The sequence below is a fragment of the Amblyraja radiata genome, chromosome 20, assembly GCF_010909765.2.
Source record: "Amblyraja radiata isolate CabotCenter1 chromosome 20, sAmbRad1.1.pri, whole genome shotgun sequence".
Taxonomy (NCBI): Eukaryota; Metazoa; Chordata; class Chondrichthyes; order Rajiformes; family Rajidae; genus Amblyraja; species Amblyraja radiata.
In genome coordinates, this window is record NC_045975.1 from 36,939,660 (window position 1) to 36,956,929 (window position 17,270).

The 17,270-nt window shown below is 49.7% G+C and overlaps 1 protein-coding gene across 2 annotated transcripts in view; it reads left to right on the forward strand.

The window, feature by feature from the left end:
* The first annotated feature begins 246 nt into the window (after window positions 1-246).
* tspan4 (tetraspanin 4) overlaps window positions 247-17,270 on the forward strand; it is a 48,815-nt gene continuing 31,791 nt past the window's right edge. The window contains exons 1-2 of one of the 2 annotated variants that reach the window (XM_033038390.1): window positions 247-431; window positions 7,888-7,967. In XM_033038390.1, the coding sequence (XP_032894281.1) occupies window positions 365-431; window positions 7,888-7,967 (147 nt within the window). In that variant the 5' untranslated portion in view covers window positions 247-364. Of the gene's footprint in view, window positions 432-7,085; window positions 7,968-17,270 lie in introns of those variants that run through there. The other variant, XM_033038389.1, reaches the window with a different exon arrangement.

Here is a 17,270-nt window from a genome sequence, read left to right on the forward strand (position 1 = left end):
AAGAAAGAAGCTCAGATTGTCCAAGCCTATCCCCTACGTATAACTCCAGAGGTTGTGAAGGAAGGGGAAGAGTGAATGTGCATAATGGTTTAATAAAAGAAACGATGGTCGTATTGTGAGAGGAAGGGATGGTTTGAATTTCAATCCTTTGTACAATGCCAATTATTCCACGCATCTCTGGACCGTAACTAATCTGGGTGCTGGGAGTAGGGCAGGCCCGGTAATTTGCATGACATATGGTGCAGTGGCATTCGCAACAGAAATAGTCAGGGAATGTACAGGAGCATTCCGCGGGTCAGCTAGTGCTCAACCATGAGTCAGGCCCAATGCACAGCGTCCAGCAGCAGCGAGTGGACGTGTGGAGATGGAAGCCCACGGCCCGGCCCTGTTGGTCTGCAATGGCCCCATTCTGCTCCTTCAGCCCAAGCAAGGTACTCTGCATGTTACAAACAGGGCTCTGCTCCATGGGTCAGGTACACATCCGTTAAACCAGCAGAGGGAGTATGAGTCTCACCCACAGCTGGAGCCGGGATTCATGGTGAAGAGGAGATGTGATCAGGGTGCAGCACAAAGTGGGACAGATCATGGGCAGCGTGTCCGTGTGTGAGTGAGTGTGAGAGTGTGTATGTGGGTGTGAGTGAGTGTGAAAGTGCATATGTGTGTGTGAGTGCGTATGTGTGTGTGAGTGAGTGTGAGTGCGTATGTGTGTGTGAGTGAGTGTGAGTGCGTATGTGTGTGTGAGTGAGTGTGTATGTGTGTGTGAGTGAGTGTGTATGTGTGTGTGAGTGAGTGTGAAAGTGCGTATGTGTGTGTGTGAGTGCGTATGTGTGTGTGAGTGAGTGTGAAAGTGCGTCTGTGTGTGTGAGTGAGTGCCTATGTGTGTGTGAGTGAGTGCGTATGTGTGTGTGAGTGAGTGTGAGAGTGTGTATGTGTGTGTGAGTGAGTGCGTATGTGTGTGTGAGTGAGTGTGTGTATGAGTGAGTGCGTATGTGTGTGTGAGTGCGTATGTGTGTGTGAGTGCGTATGTGTGTGTGAGTGCGTATGTGTGTGTGAGTGCGTGAGTGCGTATGTGTGTGTGAGTGAGTGTGTGAGTGCGTATGTGTGTGAGCCATGTGCATGAAGACACATCTGCCTGTTGTGCCAGTGTGTGTATGCTTGATTGTGCATGTATACTGCACATGTGGATTTGAATGTACATGTCTATGTCTTTGAATGTGAGTGTGAGTTTGTGCCTGTGCGTATGTGTGACCTTATTCATGAAAATGTGTTTGTATGTGAACATGTCTGTATGTATGTAATTGAATACATGCCGGTATGTGTAAGCCTGTGTGTTTGTGTATGCTTCAGCAAATGTGTGTGTGAGTTTGTTGAGTGTGCTTGCATGTGCCTGTGTGTTTGTGCATATGTGAGTGTGCATCTATGTCATCTATGTATGTGGATATATGTAAGTGAAGGTCTCAACCCGAAACGTCTCCCATTCCTTCTCTCCAGAGTTGTTGTCTTTCCCACTGTTACTCCAGCATTTTGTGTCCATCTGCATGTGTTTATGTGTGTTTCTGTATGTATGTGCGTGCATACATGTATGTGTGTGCATTTGTGTGGTGCATATATGTATATGTGTGCATACGTGTGTGTGCATGAGCGCATGCGTGTGTGTGTGTGTGAGTGTGTGTGCACGTGTATATGTGTAGATGTAGGAGAAGGTAAAGCCCGTGATAGCTGTGTGAGTGAGTCAGATGCTGATAGCATGAGTGTGGGAGGCCGCACATCCAGCAAGGGGCTGCTCCACAGGCTAAGCTTCACCGCTCATATACCTTGTACTGAATATTCTGTGTGAATCACTTGGGCTGAAATGTAAACCTTTTAAACCAGTGCAAGTCTGAAGGTCAGCACTTCAGAGAGTACGTGTGTTGGAGATGGCGCAGGAGGGGGGCGGGTAAGGCATACTTCAGTTAGACTGGTGTATTAATATGTGTGAGAGCTGGTTGTGGGGGGCATGTTTCCGTGGGTCTGTGTTCAGCTGTCCATGAAATGCAGTGACAAGGCAAAGAGAACTCTCTGACTCGTCACCTCCAGCCCTGCACTGGGCCGGTTATTCTGGTGACCAGCTTCTAAGACGCCCGCATTCTGTTCTGCAATGTGAGTACTGAGCACTGCCTCGGTCCGACACACAGTTTAACCCAGAGGCAGCCTTCCCCAGCAGCCAAGAGGCAGAGGCAGACCCCACTAGATACAGAGTAGGGCTCCCCCCCCGTTCTGGGACACGTGTACCGAGTGAAGGATATGGTGCACCAGCTCACGTGCAGTTACAGGACAGGTGCAGCTCAACAGCTGCAGATTTCTCTTTATTCACACATGCAGCAGACGTCTCCATCAAACAAAGACCCTGCAGATGCTGGAAGTCTGAAACAAAACCAGAAATGCTCAGCAGGTCAGGCAGGCAGCATCTGTGGGAAGAGGATCAAGGTCAACTCTTCAGGTTGGAGATCAATTTTTGGAACACAAAGGATCGTTGACCTGAAACATTAATTCTACTTCAACCTACTTCTAACCTGCTATAAGGAGAGGTTGGACAAACTTGGCTTGTTCTCTCTGGCACATCGAAGGCCGAGGGATGCCGGATTTCAGTTTATAAGAGGCACAGCAAGGGTAAACAGAATTTATTCCCAAGGTGGAATGTCAGAGACTGGAGGGAGAAGCTTTCAGGTGAGAGAGGGAAACTTTAAAGGAGTTGCGTGAGACAGGTACTTTTACCCAGACAGAGGTGTGTACCTGGAAGGCACGGCCAACAGAGTGGTGGAGGCAGATACGATAACAATGTTAAAGAGGCATTTACACAGGTACGTGAACAGGCAAGGAATGGAGAGATACAGGCCTCATGCAGGCAGATGCAATTAATTTCTATTGGTATGAGGGTCAGCGCGGACATGGTGCATCAAAAGGCCTGTTCCTGAACGATTCTACATTCTATATCCCGTGTACTTTATGCTGGTTTTGTACGTGTTTAAGATACAGACTGACTGTGGTGTGGAGTGCTGCTTGGTGTACACTGCCACGTCAGGTGTGGCATGAGGTACACATGGTGGAGTTAGAATACAAACACGTCAAGTGCAGTATATTTTATACGGCTGGTACACATACCAGGTAGAGTACAGATGAGGCAGATGTAGGCAGGGGCTTTATAACACAACACTGCGGAGACACCACAGGGTAGACACAGAGTTCCCTGCACACTGTTCCATCACACACTCCCGCAGCACAGGTTAGATGTAGAGTAAAGCTTCCTTAGTACCAGTACAGTAGGGCTAGATAAAGAATAATACCCTTTAATGAAGTTAAATACAGAATAAAGGCCCCCAACATAGGGCATTAGTCAGAAGGAAACTTCCTGAACACTGGTACAGAGTTGTCTAAATGCTGGCATGGCAGAGGTTAATGGCAGTGATTCTCCTGTCGAATTACTGCAGTAGAATGGGGCTAAATACAGAACAAATCTTCCTCAATACGGTTGCAAGATGGTAGACACGGAGATAAAACTCCTGCAGTACTGGGAAATGGCATTAGAGGCAAACTTGGCCAGCAATGGCCACACAGCAGGGGTGAAACAGAATGCAGCTTCCTCCACACTTGCACACCAGGGGTCGATGCAGAGTAAAGCTTCCTCAATACCGTCAAATAGGAGGTGACTGCAAAATAATATTCACTAAGCACATGGGTTATCATCAGGAATAACACTTGTTCTGTACTGATACAGTTAGGTGAATGTCGGAAGAATTTTTTGCACAGTACCTGTTTTGTATAGGAAGGAACTGAAAATGCTGGTTTAAATCGAAGGTAGACACAAAATGCTGGAGTCACTCAGCGGGTTGCAGAGTTACGCCAGCATTTTGTGTCTACCTGTATTGTATATATTCTTTACGCAGAATAAAGTTTATTTTAATTTTGAAAAAAAGGGTCGGGTGGAGAGTAAGGGTCACGCCTCGAGAAAAGTGAAAAACTGCAGATGCTGGGAATCTGAAATATAATCAGAAGACTCAACCGCTCATGTAGAGAGGTGAGCAGGGTTAACCTCACAACAGAGGGCCTTGATCTTGAAAAGTTAACTCTGCTTCACCCTCCAGGCATGCTGCTTGACCTGCTGAGTGCTCCTGGCATTTTCTGTTTGAATGGAATGACAATAGACAATAGACAAGAAACAATAGGTGCAGGAGTAGGCCATTCAGCCCTTCAAGCCAGCACCGCCATTCAATGTGATCATGGCTAATCATCCACAATCAGTATCCCATTCCTGCCTTCTCCCCATATTCCCCGACTATTTTTAAGAGCCCTATCTGGCTCTCTCTTGAAAGCATCCAGAGAACCTGCCACCACCGCCCTCTGAATTCCACAGACTCACCACTCTCTGTGAGAAAATGTGTTTCCTCGTCTCCGTTCTAAATGGCTTACTCCTTATTCTTAAACTGTGGCCCCTGGTTCTGGACTCCCCCAACATCGGGAACATGTTTCCTGCCTCTAGCGTGTCCAAACCCTTAACAATCTTATATGTTTCAATGAGATCCCCTCCCATCCTTCTAAACTCCAGAGTGTACAAGCCCAGCTGCTCCATTCTCTCAGATTATGCAGTCCCGCCATCCCGGGAATTAACCTTGTAAACCTACGCTGCACTCCCTCAATAGCAAGAATGTCCTTCCTCAAATTAGGCGACGAAAACTGCACACAATACTCCAGGTGCGGTCTCACTAGGGCTCTGTACAACTGCAGAAGGACCTCTTTGCTCCTATATTCGATTCCTCTTGTTATCAAGATTCAAGATTCAAGATTCAAGATACATTTAATTGTCACATGTGCCAGATGGCACAGTGAAATGAAATTCCCATACAGCCATACAATTAAAAAAAAGGCCAACATACCATTTGCTTTCTTTACTGCCTGCTGTACCTGCATGCTTACTTTCACAGACAAGGACCCCCAGATCCCGTAGTACTTCCCCTTTTCCCAACTTGATGCCATTTAGATAGTAAATCTGCCTTCCTGTTTTTGCTACCAAAGTGGATAACCTCACATCTTCCCATCTCCGCCTTCCGCAGAGACCATTCCCTCCGCAACTTCCTGGTTAATTCATCCCTTCCTACCCAAACCACCCCCTCTCCAGGCACGTTCCCCTGCAACAGCAAGAGATGCAACACCTGTGCCTATACCTCCTCCCTCAGCTCTGTCCGAGGACCCCTACAGTCCTTTCAGGTGAGGCAGAGGTTCACTTGCACCTCTTCCAACCTCATCTACTGTATCCGCGGCACTGTTCCAGGTGTGGACTCTTATACATCGTCGAGACCAAGCGCAGGCTCGGCGATCGTTTTGCTGAACACCTCCTCTCAGTCCGCCTTGGCTCATGCGATCTCCCGGTCGCTAAACACTTTAGCTCCCCTCCCCATTCCCACACTGACCTTTCTGTCCTGGGCCTCCTGCACTGTCAGAGTGAGGCCCAGCACAAATTGGAGAAACAGCACCTCATATTTAGAAACATAGAAACATAGAAAATAGATGCAGGAGGAGGCCATTCGGCCCTTCAAGCCAGCACCGCCATTCATTGTGATCATGGCTGATCGTCCCCTATCAATAACCCGTGCCTGCCTTCTCTCCTTATCCCTTGACTCCACTAGCCCCAAGAACTCTATCTAACTCTCTCTTAAATCCATCCAGTGACTTGGCCTCCACTGCCCTCTGTAGCAGGGAATTCCATAAATTCACAACTCTCTGGGTGAAAAAGTTTTTTCTCACCTCAGTCTTAAATGACCTCCCCTTTATTCTAAGACTGTGGCCTCTGGTTCTGGACTCGCCCAACATTGGGAACATTTTTACTGCATCTAGCTTGTTCAGTCCTTTTATAATTTTATATGTTTCTATAAGATTCCCCCTCATCCTTCTAAACTCCAGTGAATACAAGCCTAGTCTTTTCAATCTTTCCTCATATGACAGTCCCGCCATCCCAGGGATCAATCTCGTGAACCTGCACTGCACTGCCTCAATCACAAGGATGTCCTTCCTCAAATTAGGAGACCAAAACTGTACACAATTTCTCTCGGGCAGCTTACACCCCAGCGTTACGAATATTGATTTCTCTAATTTCAAGTAACCCTTGCATTCTCTATCTTTCCGTCCCTTCCCTACCCTAGTCGCCTTGCTAGTTTCACTGTTCATATCCTTTCATTATCACCTCTACCACAGACAACAATAAACCATTGTAGGCTCTAGTTTTCATGAGTTAATCTGTACCTTTTCATATCTCCAGCTTCCCTCTCCCCTGATTCTCAGTCTGAAGAAGAATCTCGACCTGAAACATCACCCATTCCTTTTCTCTAGAGATGCTGCCACTTACTCCAGCATTTTGTGTCTATTTTAGAACAATCCTCATCCAAGCTCCAACCGCCTGCCCCAATTGATCCCGGTGTGGCTTGTGAAAACCATTGAGTGGGGTTTGAACAAGCTGATGTTACAGTTGGTGTGTGAGGCCTATTTTGTGACAATAACTATTCCCCAACCTCCCACAACAGCAGCCTGCTAGGTAGAAGGCTCCCAGAGTGAAAGACAAGGGTCTTCAGCTGGGCTTAAAAAAATCCCCAAGGTAAAGACTCTTGACTCTTGCCACACACCGTAAAATTAATCTCGTGATGGAGGACTGGTGGTTTTCTACCGGGGGGGAGAGAGGCCCGGGGGGAGGGAGGTGGTCCCGCTGCAGAGAGGAGGGGGGACAAGGCAAGGGGCCCGAAGAAGGCAGCGGGCGGACGGGCGGGCGGAGTTGCAGTAGGTACCCATAGATGCTGCTGCACCCGCTGAGTTTCTCCGGCATTTTTGTGTACCTTCGATTTTCCAGCATCTGCAGTTCCTTCTTAAACATGGAGTTGAAGTAGCCCCGCCGCTGAGGGAGACTCCCCAGCCTGGGGGCGGTGGGATTGGGAGGGGTGAGGGTGAGATGAGGGGGTGAGGTGGAGGTCCCGCTGCAGACTGTGTGCAGGGGCCGCTGTTGCTGCTCTGGCGGGGGGTTGCTGGCTGTGAGCTGTGGAGGGGCGGGAGGCTTTGATTGGAAGTGACGGGGAGAGAGCGCTGACCAGCGCCGCGGCTGCCGCTGCACAGACGGGTAACGGTCCCGGTGTACAGGGGGATCCGGGGCTCCCGGGGAACAGCCCGGAGGAGTGGCGGGGAAGGTTGGATGCCAGGAGCTGCTGTGTTCCGCAGAGCAGGCGAGGCGGGGCATCAGAGGGGAGTGCTGGGTCGGGCCGGGCCGGCAGCGGGGCGGCAGCTCCGGGCACTATCCCACTCCCACAGCCGATGAGAGAGACCTCCAGTCTACACCAGGCGCGCTGGCACTGGGTATCCGGGGGGTGAGGACTGTGGTCTGCAGGAAGTGAACTGCAGATGCTGACTTAAACCGAAGATAGACACAAACAAGCTGGAGTAACTCAGCGGGACAGGCAGCATCTCCGGAGAAAGGGAATGGGTGTCGCTTCAGGTCGAGACCCTTCTCCAGACTGTTTGGTGCGTTTGTGAGGTCTGTCGGTCGGAGTTTAGCCTTGATTCAGGGGCTTGGCCGGGCTGGACCATGCCCATCGCCTGAGGAGATCGCAGGGAAGTGTTTGAAGATGAACAGATCGGACAGTGACGAGTCGACCTACCACCGCAGCCCGTCTCTGGACAGTAAAGACTGCCCCGGGCCGCACGGTAGCTTCCGCCGCTACAGCAGCATGTACGGCGGGCAGTTCGGAGCGAACACCTCCTTCTTCGGTCTACACTCCAACCCCGGGCCTAAAGCAAGCAAGGCGGAGTACAAGTCACCCAAGGGCAGTAAATACGTGGTCTTTTACCTGGATCTCTCATTTATATTCCTTCTAGAGCTGAAGAGATGTAGCATGGCACAGAACTGTCTGCACTGCATCAAATACCTCATGTTCGTCTTCAACCTCCTCTTCTGGGTAAGTCTCCTTTGCCTTTCATCTACAGCCGCTTAGTTCGTGCTCAGTGTTGGTCCTCTCTATCTGAACTACATTGCCGCGCGGAAACGGGCCCTTCAGCCCACGGCCACGGCCAGGCACCCATTCACAATCTGCCACCTGCTTCTACCATTCACCCTCGCACTCGGGGCAAGTTACAGAGGTCAATGCACGTCTTTGGGATGAGGGAGGAAACTGGAGCAGGAATCTGCAGGGAGAACGTACAAACCCCTCTCACGGACAGCGTCGGAGGTCAGGACTTCCTGGACCCGACTTACGATCTCTGCACCCCCCCCCCCCCCGGTCCCCAAGAGTGTTGCGGGGGGGGGGGGGGGGGCTGGCATGCAGTTATAACCAGGGCAATATGTCCCCGGTACCCCATCCCCTCAGGCAGTTACAACCAGTAACTGCAAATACATAGAATGGTATTATCACCGTCCCACTCAGGCCAGGAGGGGTTGGGAAAGCAGGGAGGCCATTCTTTGGAGGGAACCAGTAGGAGATGCTCCTTGTGGACTAGGCAAGTTGAGGGTGCCCACCTGAAACACAGGGTCATCAGATCTGCACAAGGACCCGAGTTACTTTCACCTTTTCCCATTTGACTGAGCGTTTGTCTCCTGAACGTTTTTTACAGGGAGCCCCTTTACATAGTGACAAGCGCCTCAGTCTCCGAGCTCAGTATCCGTGAATATGGCGGTGAATGTGGTCCCAGGGGAATGGAGAGGAGGTGAAGGACACCCCTGGTCCCAGCACCTGACCAGGTCCTCCAAGTGTCTCCACGCTCGAGGTCACCAGATGGTGGGGAGTGACCTTGTGATTGGAGCCAGGTTTCAACTACTGGCAGCTCAATGGTTAAATGTGGCACTGTATACATCTGTGAAAGGCAGACTGCAGCAGCGCCGGCTAACGTGCAGGTTGTGTGTCCTGAAGTGTTTAACTGAGCCGCCACTGGTGGATGTGCCTTCAAGGACATGTGGTGTGCCGTTGTCACACTCGCCCAGTGTGCAGCCCGTGTCTATGTACAGTCACACACTGACGTGTAGCGTGTATTGTGTGTATCCTCTCCATGCAGCTGGTAGCTAATGCACGTCTTTGGGATGTGGGAGGAAACTGGAGCAGGAATCCGGAGGGAGAATGTACAAACCCCTCACACGGACACGGACAGTGAGAGTAGTAGCTCGGCAATAGGCCTTTCAGTCCATCATATCCGCACATAACTAACGGCAGTTTAGCCTTTCCATGTCCCTGTCAACTCTCCCCCAACACTAACACCGGGGAAGGCCACTTACCCTCCCAACCCGCTTGTATTGGGGATATGGGAGGAAACCGGAGCACTTGGACCCGTGCAGTCACGGAGATGGTGCAAAATCCACACAGACGTTACCTGAGGTCAGGATTGAACCGGGTCTCCGGAGCTGTGGGGCAGCAGCTCTACCAGCTGTGCTTCTGTGCCAGCGGAGCAGGGAGCTCTTGCGATAGTTTTCCAGTGGAGTCAAGTCGCAGCAGAGGCAAGTCGCGGCATTAATGGGCGGCGGACGGTGCTGGGTTACACCAATGCATGGATTCGCCCACACATACAGAGCCACTGTGCAGCCCGTCTATGTACAGACAGACCCCAGCTCCTGCATGCTGTTGATGGGTTGGAGACTGAGCTCAGAGGAACATTAGTGCAGCCAGACTTGCTGGGTGCGTGTGAAGGCTGGCATCGTTAAAGTGTGCACCGGGTGCATGGGGAGCCGGTACCCAGTAAAACAAATCAAACTAAATGTATTCATTTATTACAAAAATAATATTTACAAACCAAACAGTTACAACATAATACAAAAATCACCGAATTATCGTATCACTAACTCTCAAATAACCATTTCACAATACTTATCACAATACAATGCCCACTGGTCCTGGAAATCCCCTAGGGTGGCCGTGGACTGCGCGCAATTCCTTTCTAGGGACACCTGGGCACAGATGTAACCTCGGGAAAGGGGCAAGCAGCCGGCTCAGGCAGAGCCCTCCACCGCCTGGCGCTGTGACTCGCGGATGGCCAGCTTGGCCAGGCCCAGGAGCAACCAGACCAGGACATCTTCATCCTTACCCTCTCCTCTACGCACTGGGTGTGGAAAGATGAGAATGGTGGGAGTGAGGTGCAGCCAGAGGGAGCCGATACCCATGGGGACCCAGCTCTTCCAGCCATGCGTCCTGCTCTGACTGACGTGGAGGAGAGAGGGATACAGAACAGGGCATCCACTGCCGTGGGGTGTTCCCTGCACCGTTGCAGAAGGGTTCAACATAGCCAACAGCAACTCTGTCCACAGGGGAAGGAGGCAGAGGGAGCACACACGGCTGCAGAGAATGCAAACTCCCTGATGGTGTGACAGGTGACCATGCAGACGCGGCGCTGCCGGTCAGAGTGCCGCTGCCTGTGTCCAGCCGGCAGTGCCGAGCAGTGCATGGCCGGGGCGAGCAACCAGAGAGGCAGCGCCCTTCATCAGTCCCAGTGGGGCCCACGGAGAGACAGGTCCTCAACTCCAGTACACCACATGCACGCCCACACACACGGGGACACCCACACACACGGGGACCGACACACACGGGCACTAATTTAACACGAGCGGATACCCACTGACAAACCCACCTTCCCTCATGCAGAAGATTCACAAAGGACTTGTTCACTGCGCAACCTCACTGCTCACTTTAAGTTGACGGATGGTGGAGGAAATGCAGAGAGAAAGTGGACCCCCCCCCCCCCCCCCCCCCCCCCCCCCCCCCAAATCACCCCCCCCCCCCCCCCCCACCACCACCCAACACCACCCCGTCCTGCTGCGTCCAGTTGGACGTCAGTTCACCAGCTATGTCCCCAATGAAGGTGTTAACCTGACACTCACATCACCCCCACTGTGCCGGGCCCGCTGTGTGCCCGTGTGGGAATCTGACCGTGCTGTCACCGCGGTGTCCGTGCTCATCCCTGCTCGTTGATCTGGGCTTCGGAGCGTCACCAGCCTATGTGCCCGTGCGACGTGCCCGATGTACCCGGGCGGGCAGCCTTGTATCTGGGCGTGAGGGCCAGTCCTCGGCATGGCGAGGGAAGGTGCCTCTCATGGAGACCACCACCGTCTCCAGCCTCACGTTACCCCTGATCTATGTGAATGCTTGTACGTGAATACTTGGTCAATAAACTTATTCATCCATTCATTCATTCATTCATTCATTCATTCATTCATTCATTCATTCATTCATTCATTCATTCATTCATTCATGCATTCATTCATTCATTCATTCATTCATTCATTCATTCATACATTCATTCATTCAAGATGTTCCAGTGGGGCACTGAGTGGTCAACATGTGACACACACGCCCGTGTTCCCTCACACACCTGTGGGCCACAGCAGAGGCACCACCATGGAGTCAGCTCCTCACAGAATTATAGGGTCAGGCCCTTCGGCCCACCACGTCCATGCTGACCTTTCTGCTTATCTATTTGCCCACATTAGGTCTGTATCCTTCTTTGCTTTGCCTACTGAAGGGTCTGCTTAAATGCCTCTAAAACAGTGATAGTTATATAGAATGGAAATAGGCCCTTCGGCCCAACTCATCCATGCTGACCAAATTGCCAATGAGCTAGTGCCATGCCTGGACTTGGCCCATATCCCTACATTCATTCCAATTCATCTACTTATCCAAGTGTCTTTAAATGATGTGATTATACCTATTTCTAAATGTATCCCCGATTGCCTTAAACTTGCGCCTTCTAGTTTTAGGCGTCCATATTCCGGGGGAATGATTGTGGTTATTCTCTCCATCTATGGCCTTCAGATTTATATAATCTCTATAAAGTCACCCCTAATCCTCACGCTGCAGGGGAAAAAGACCAGCCTATCCAGTCTCTCCCTACAACACAAGCCCTTCAGTCGGAGTCACGTCCCCGTGAGTGAATCATTGTGGCTCCCTTTCCAGTTTAATGAATCCTTCTTACAACAAGGCGACTGGCGCTGTACACAATGATCCAGATGTAGCCTCAGCAACATCTTGTACAGCTCGCTACCCTGACCGATGAATGTCAGTGCTGAATGTGAAACATGGGGACGTTTCCGCACCGTTTACCGCTGCAGGATGCGGGGTGGGGAAGGTGGGGGTGTGCGGGGCCGGGGTCGTGTCTCCAGGATGGCCATCCGTAGTCAGAGGACGCTGGGCGACGGCGTGATGGGCTCCCCGGGTCAGGGCTGGCTTGTAGCACCCACTCCCCGTCACACGCTTCATCTCCAGTGGTTGCCAGTGTACACTGGCTCCAGTGCCCGGGTGTGGGACAGGCCATTGGTGGCACTGTTGTGTAGGTACAGCCAAAGTGTGGATCCCCGGCCAGTGATGCAGCAGGTAGAGCTGTTGTCTCAGCGCCAGACACCCCGGTTCCACCCTGACCTCAGGTGCTGTCTGTGCAATTTGTACGTTCTCCCTGTGACCGCGTGGGTTCCTTCCGGGTGCTCCGGTTTCCTCCCACCTCGCAAAGACGTGTTAACTGACCACCGTGGGTGAGAAAGTGGGATAACATAGAACAGATGTAAGAGGTGATAAATGGTCAGCGTTTACTTGGTGGGCCGAAGGGCCAGTTTCCATGCTGTGTCTTTTGATCAATGAATGAGTCAGAAACCCACTGGCACCTCAACTCTGTGCCCCATCGCTGTGGGGGATTACCCCAACTACACCCGCCAGCAATGTGGTGAACGGTTCATGATCATTGATTGCCTGGCCAGTGGTAGCCACTGCTCCCGTTACCAAGACTTCAAAAGCACTGTAAACAATATTGGGCCACTCACTCCTTCTCTTGGCTGCATGTCTTCCATGATTTACAATCCTCCCCTGTCAGCCCCAACTGTGGTCTTGGTGCACTGCCTCTTTAGGAGACTAATCAGTGGGAGCTGACTTGAGTTGGTGCAGCTCCCATGGAAAGTGCTGATGCACCAATGCAGGCAGCAGTGTAGTTAATGCTGGCTGCAAGCTGGAACTATTTCAGCCTTTTGTCTGCTGCTTTGAGGCACAAGTTAATTCTCACCGCCTAGTTGAGTCCTGGTAACCTATTGTGAAGTTGTCTCAGCGAGACTGATTATCTGTGTGGGAACATTCTCAGGGGACTACACATCTTTATGTGGAGAGGTATCTTTACCTCTTTATCTCTACACTGGTGTGTGCCTTTGTGTTATTTTGTGATAATGTTGAATTTTACTAGAACATATTACTGTGCCACCGAATACCTCTACCCTGAGTTTGATCGTTTAATTGAGCATTATACTGTGCTGGGGATACAGATCGTTCTGTATCTCTGCACAGTCAAGGCACGGTTTGTGGACTGTCATTGTGCCACTGTATATCCCTACGGAGGATCTGTACTTATCCATTTACAGGATGTGGAGGTCGGCGGCAAGGCTGGATACTCTCCCCTCATCACCCTTACACTGAATCATTACAAGAGGCCTTTAAAAATCAATTGCACTATGATTCTGGAATCACGTGCAGCAGCCCAGACTGAGTGAGACGCCAGACTTCCTTTCGGCAAGAGCATTACTGCATCAGCTATCTGACAGTTTCATAGCCAGCATTACTGGGGATGGCTTTTTTATTCCAGATTTATTTAATTCTCCAGCTGCTGGGATGGGCTTTGAACATGTGTCTCGGGCCTGGGGTAAGCCAGCGCTAGCTGATACACACATTAGGTTGCAGCACACGACTGCCTTGGTGATGTGACGAGGCTTGATATTCAAGGTTACCCCCAACTTCATTAGAGAGGTCCAGGCAGCAAGGAAGTTATATAGCACAGAAACAGGCCCCACCACCCAACTGGTTCATGCCAACCTAGTTGCCCTCCAGAGCTAGTCTCATTTGCCATTCACCATTCCTCTAAACCTTTCCTATCTGTGTACCCATCTAAATGCCTCTTAGATGTTGTAATTGCACCCACCTTTACCACTTGCTCTGGCAGCCTGTTCCATTTACCCACCACCCTTTGTGTGCAACATATGCTCTTCAGGTCTCTTTTTAATCTTTGCCCTCTCACCTCAACCCTCTACTTTTACAATAGGGAAAATACTATGACCATTGACCTTATCTCTGCCCCTCGTTATTTTATGAACCTCTGCAAAGTTACCCCTCAGCCTCCATGGTTCCAGGAAAAAGTCCGAGCTTCTCCAGCCTCTCATAGCTCAAGACCTCCAGTCCAGATAATATCCTTGTGCATCTTTTCTGCACCCTTTCCAGCTTAATGGCTTCCTTCCTACAGCAGGGTAACCAGAACTATACATCCTCAATGCCCTGACCAATGAATACAAGTATGCCAAATGCCATCTTCACCACACTGTTTGTCCTGGCAGTTGGATGCATGGAGCCATAGACCCAATATAAGCTCTGAGTTCATTAACATCACAGACCACTATGCCAGACACCACAGTGCTGAACACTGTGCATCTAAGAGGTCACTTAGATTCATTTATTCAGAGGCTCTCCCAATTTCCCCCTTTATTTCAGCTTTTTCATTCTTCCAGGGCAATTTCAGATGGCCACAGCTGCTCTCGAATCTTGGACTCCTTTCTTCTTTGTGTAGGAAGGAACTGCAGATGCTGGTTTAAACCGAAGATAGACACAAAATGCTGGAGTAGTTCAGCGGGATAGGCAGAATCTCAGGAGAGAAGGAATGGGTGACATTTTGGATCGAGACCCTTCTTCAGACTTTTGCCAGGTCCTGGGAGGGTCCGGAGACACAATTACAACCAGAGACATTCCTTCATCCTCCCACTGCCATCGAGTTTCATCGCCCAGTCTGGCCACATGCCAGCACCAATTCAAATGAGTTTAGCTACTATCCTCCATCAGGCTACCCTCAAGCTGAAGAAACGTACTTTATCTGGATGGAGGCAGAACCATAGTCCTCAATTCAAATGGAGTTTATTGTTTTATGCACAAGTACGGTGAGGTACAGCTGCAATGAACATTTTGCTTGCAACAGCATCACAGGCAGATAGACTCAGACAACACACAAAAGCGTAAATTATACTTAAATTATTTCTAAATTCCTATAAATTCTGCAAGAAGCAATAAAAATTGAAGTGTAGCAGATAAGGTGAAGTGCAAAAGCAAGAAATTAATGCAAAACAAGTCCATGGTAGTGAAGGAGATTATCTGTAGTGTTCCGTCACCGAGGTAGGATTTGGTTTGTGTGGGTGGGTGTAAGACCCTGATGGTTGTAAGAAAGTAAGTATTACTAAACCTGTTGGTGTGGGTCTTCAGGATCTTGTCCTTCCTAACTTAATGGCAGTAGTGTGAAGAGGGCATGTCCTGGCTGCTGGGGATCTTTGATGATAGATGCCGTCTTCTTGAGGCTGTGCCTCATGTAGATGCCATTGATGGTGGGGAGGGCTGTGCCATGACTGACTAGGCTGTCTACCACTATACCTAGGCAGCCTCTTGCATTCCAGTGCGTTAGAATTGCTGTACCAAACCATGATGAAACCAGTCACGGCACTCTCTACAATGCACCTGTAGGAGCTTGTTTTCAGTGACATGCTAAATCCCTTTAAACCTCTATGAGAGCAGAGGTGCTGGCATGCCTTTGTGTGATTATATCTATGCACTAGGCCCGGGTTAGATCATCCGAGCTGTCCTCAACTCAAATACTGAAGATGTGGTAACAGTCAAAGATCATAAATTAGAAATAAAGGTGTGTTGATCAATACTTCAGAGGCAGGCATAAATAAAGCTGGATTTACCCAGTGACTGAGCAGCAAATCGTTACGCGACAGGGATAATGAAGGAAACAGGTTCCTTAGGTGACGACTGGGATTGTAAATCAGATCGGCAAGCAGTGAATATTAATGCTGGCAATAAATTACATTTGTAGCACAAGCTCCGCGGGCTTGGCCAACATGGAGATAAGGAAAGAGCAGCAGTGAGATTGTTGTTACAGATAAACACGCGCTAATCAATAAAATAAATACAGCCTGACAGAACTTAAGGTCTTCAGAAGGAGGCAAATTACATTAAAAAAATTATCTTGCCCAAAGGAGGCTTTAACTTGCTTTGAAAATGTCTTGGATTTGCGTAACATGTAGCAGATAACGTGAAAGCATGACCTTTATCAACACAACATGGAATGAAGTTTCAATCTGGGCAAAGATTAAATGCAGTTCACATTTGCTTTCTCACTTGCAGTTTCATCTTTACAGACCAGCTTCCACTGTTGTCTGGCATCACACACACACTCTGCAGTGCCCTTGAATCTCTGCTGCAACTACTGCATTTACATAGCATCTTTATCAGTGTAGAAGTTGGGAGGTCATGTATAGGAAGGAACTGCAGATGCTGGTTTACACTGAAGATAGACACAAAATGCTGGAGTAACTCAGCAGGACAGGCAGCATCTCTGGAGAGATGAAATGGGTGACAATTCAGGCCTGACGAAGGGTCTCCACCCAGTATTTAGTGTCTATCTTGGGAAGTCATTACAGTTGTACAACACATTGAGTTGTAGAGAAAAAGGGATCTAGAAACATAGAAATTAGGTGCAGGAGTAGGCCATTCGGCCCTTCGAGCCTGCACCACCATTCAATATGATCATGGCTGATCATCCAACTCAGTATCCCGTACCTGCCTTCTCTCCATACCCTCTGATCCCCTTAGCCACAAGGGCCACATCTAACTCCCTCTTAAATAGAGCCAATGAACTGGCCTCGACTACCCTCTGTGGCAGAGAATTCCAGAGATTCACCACTCTCTGTGTGAAAAAAAGTTCTTCTCATCTCGGTTTTAAAGGATTTCCCCCTTATCCTTAAGCTGTGACCCCTTGTCCTGGACTTCCCCAACATCGGGAGCAATCTTCCTGCATCTAGCCTGTCCAACCCCTTAAGAATTTTGTAAGTTTCTATAAGATCCCCTCTCAATCTCCTAAATTCTAGAGAGTATAAACCAAGTCTATCCAGTCTTTCTTCATAAGACAGTCCTGACATCCCAGGAATCAGTCTGGTGAACCTTCTCTGCACTCCCTCTATGGCAATAATGTCCTTCCTCAGATTTGGAGACCAAAACTGTACGCAATACTCCAGGTGTGGTCTCACCAAGACCCTGTACAACTGCAGTAGAACCTCCCTGCTCCTATACTCAAATGCTTTTGCTATGAAAGCTAACATACCATTCACTTTCTTCACTGCCTGCTGCACCTGCATGCCTACTTTCAATGACTGGTGTACCATGACACCCAGGTCTCGCTGCATCTCCCCTTTTCCTAGCCGGCCACCATTTAGATAA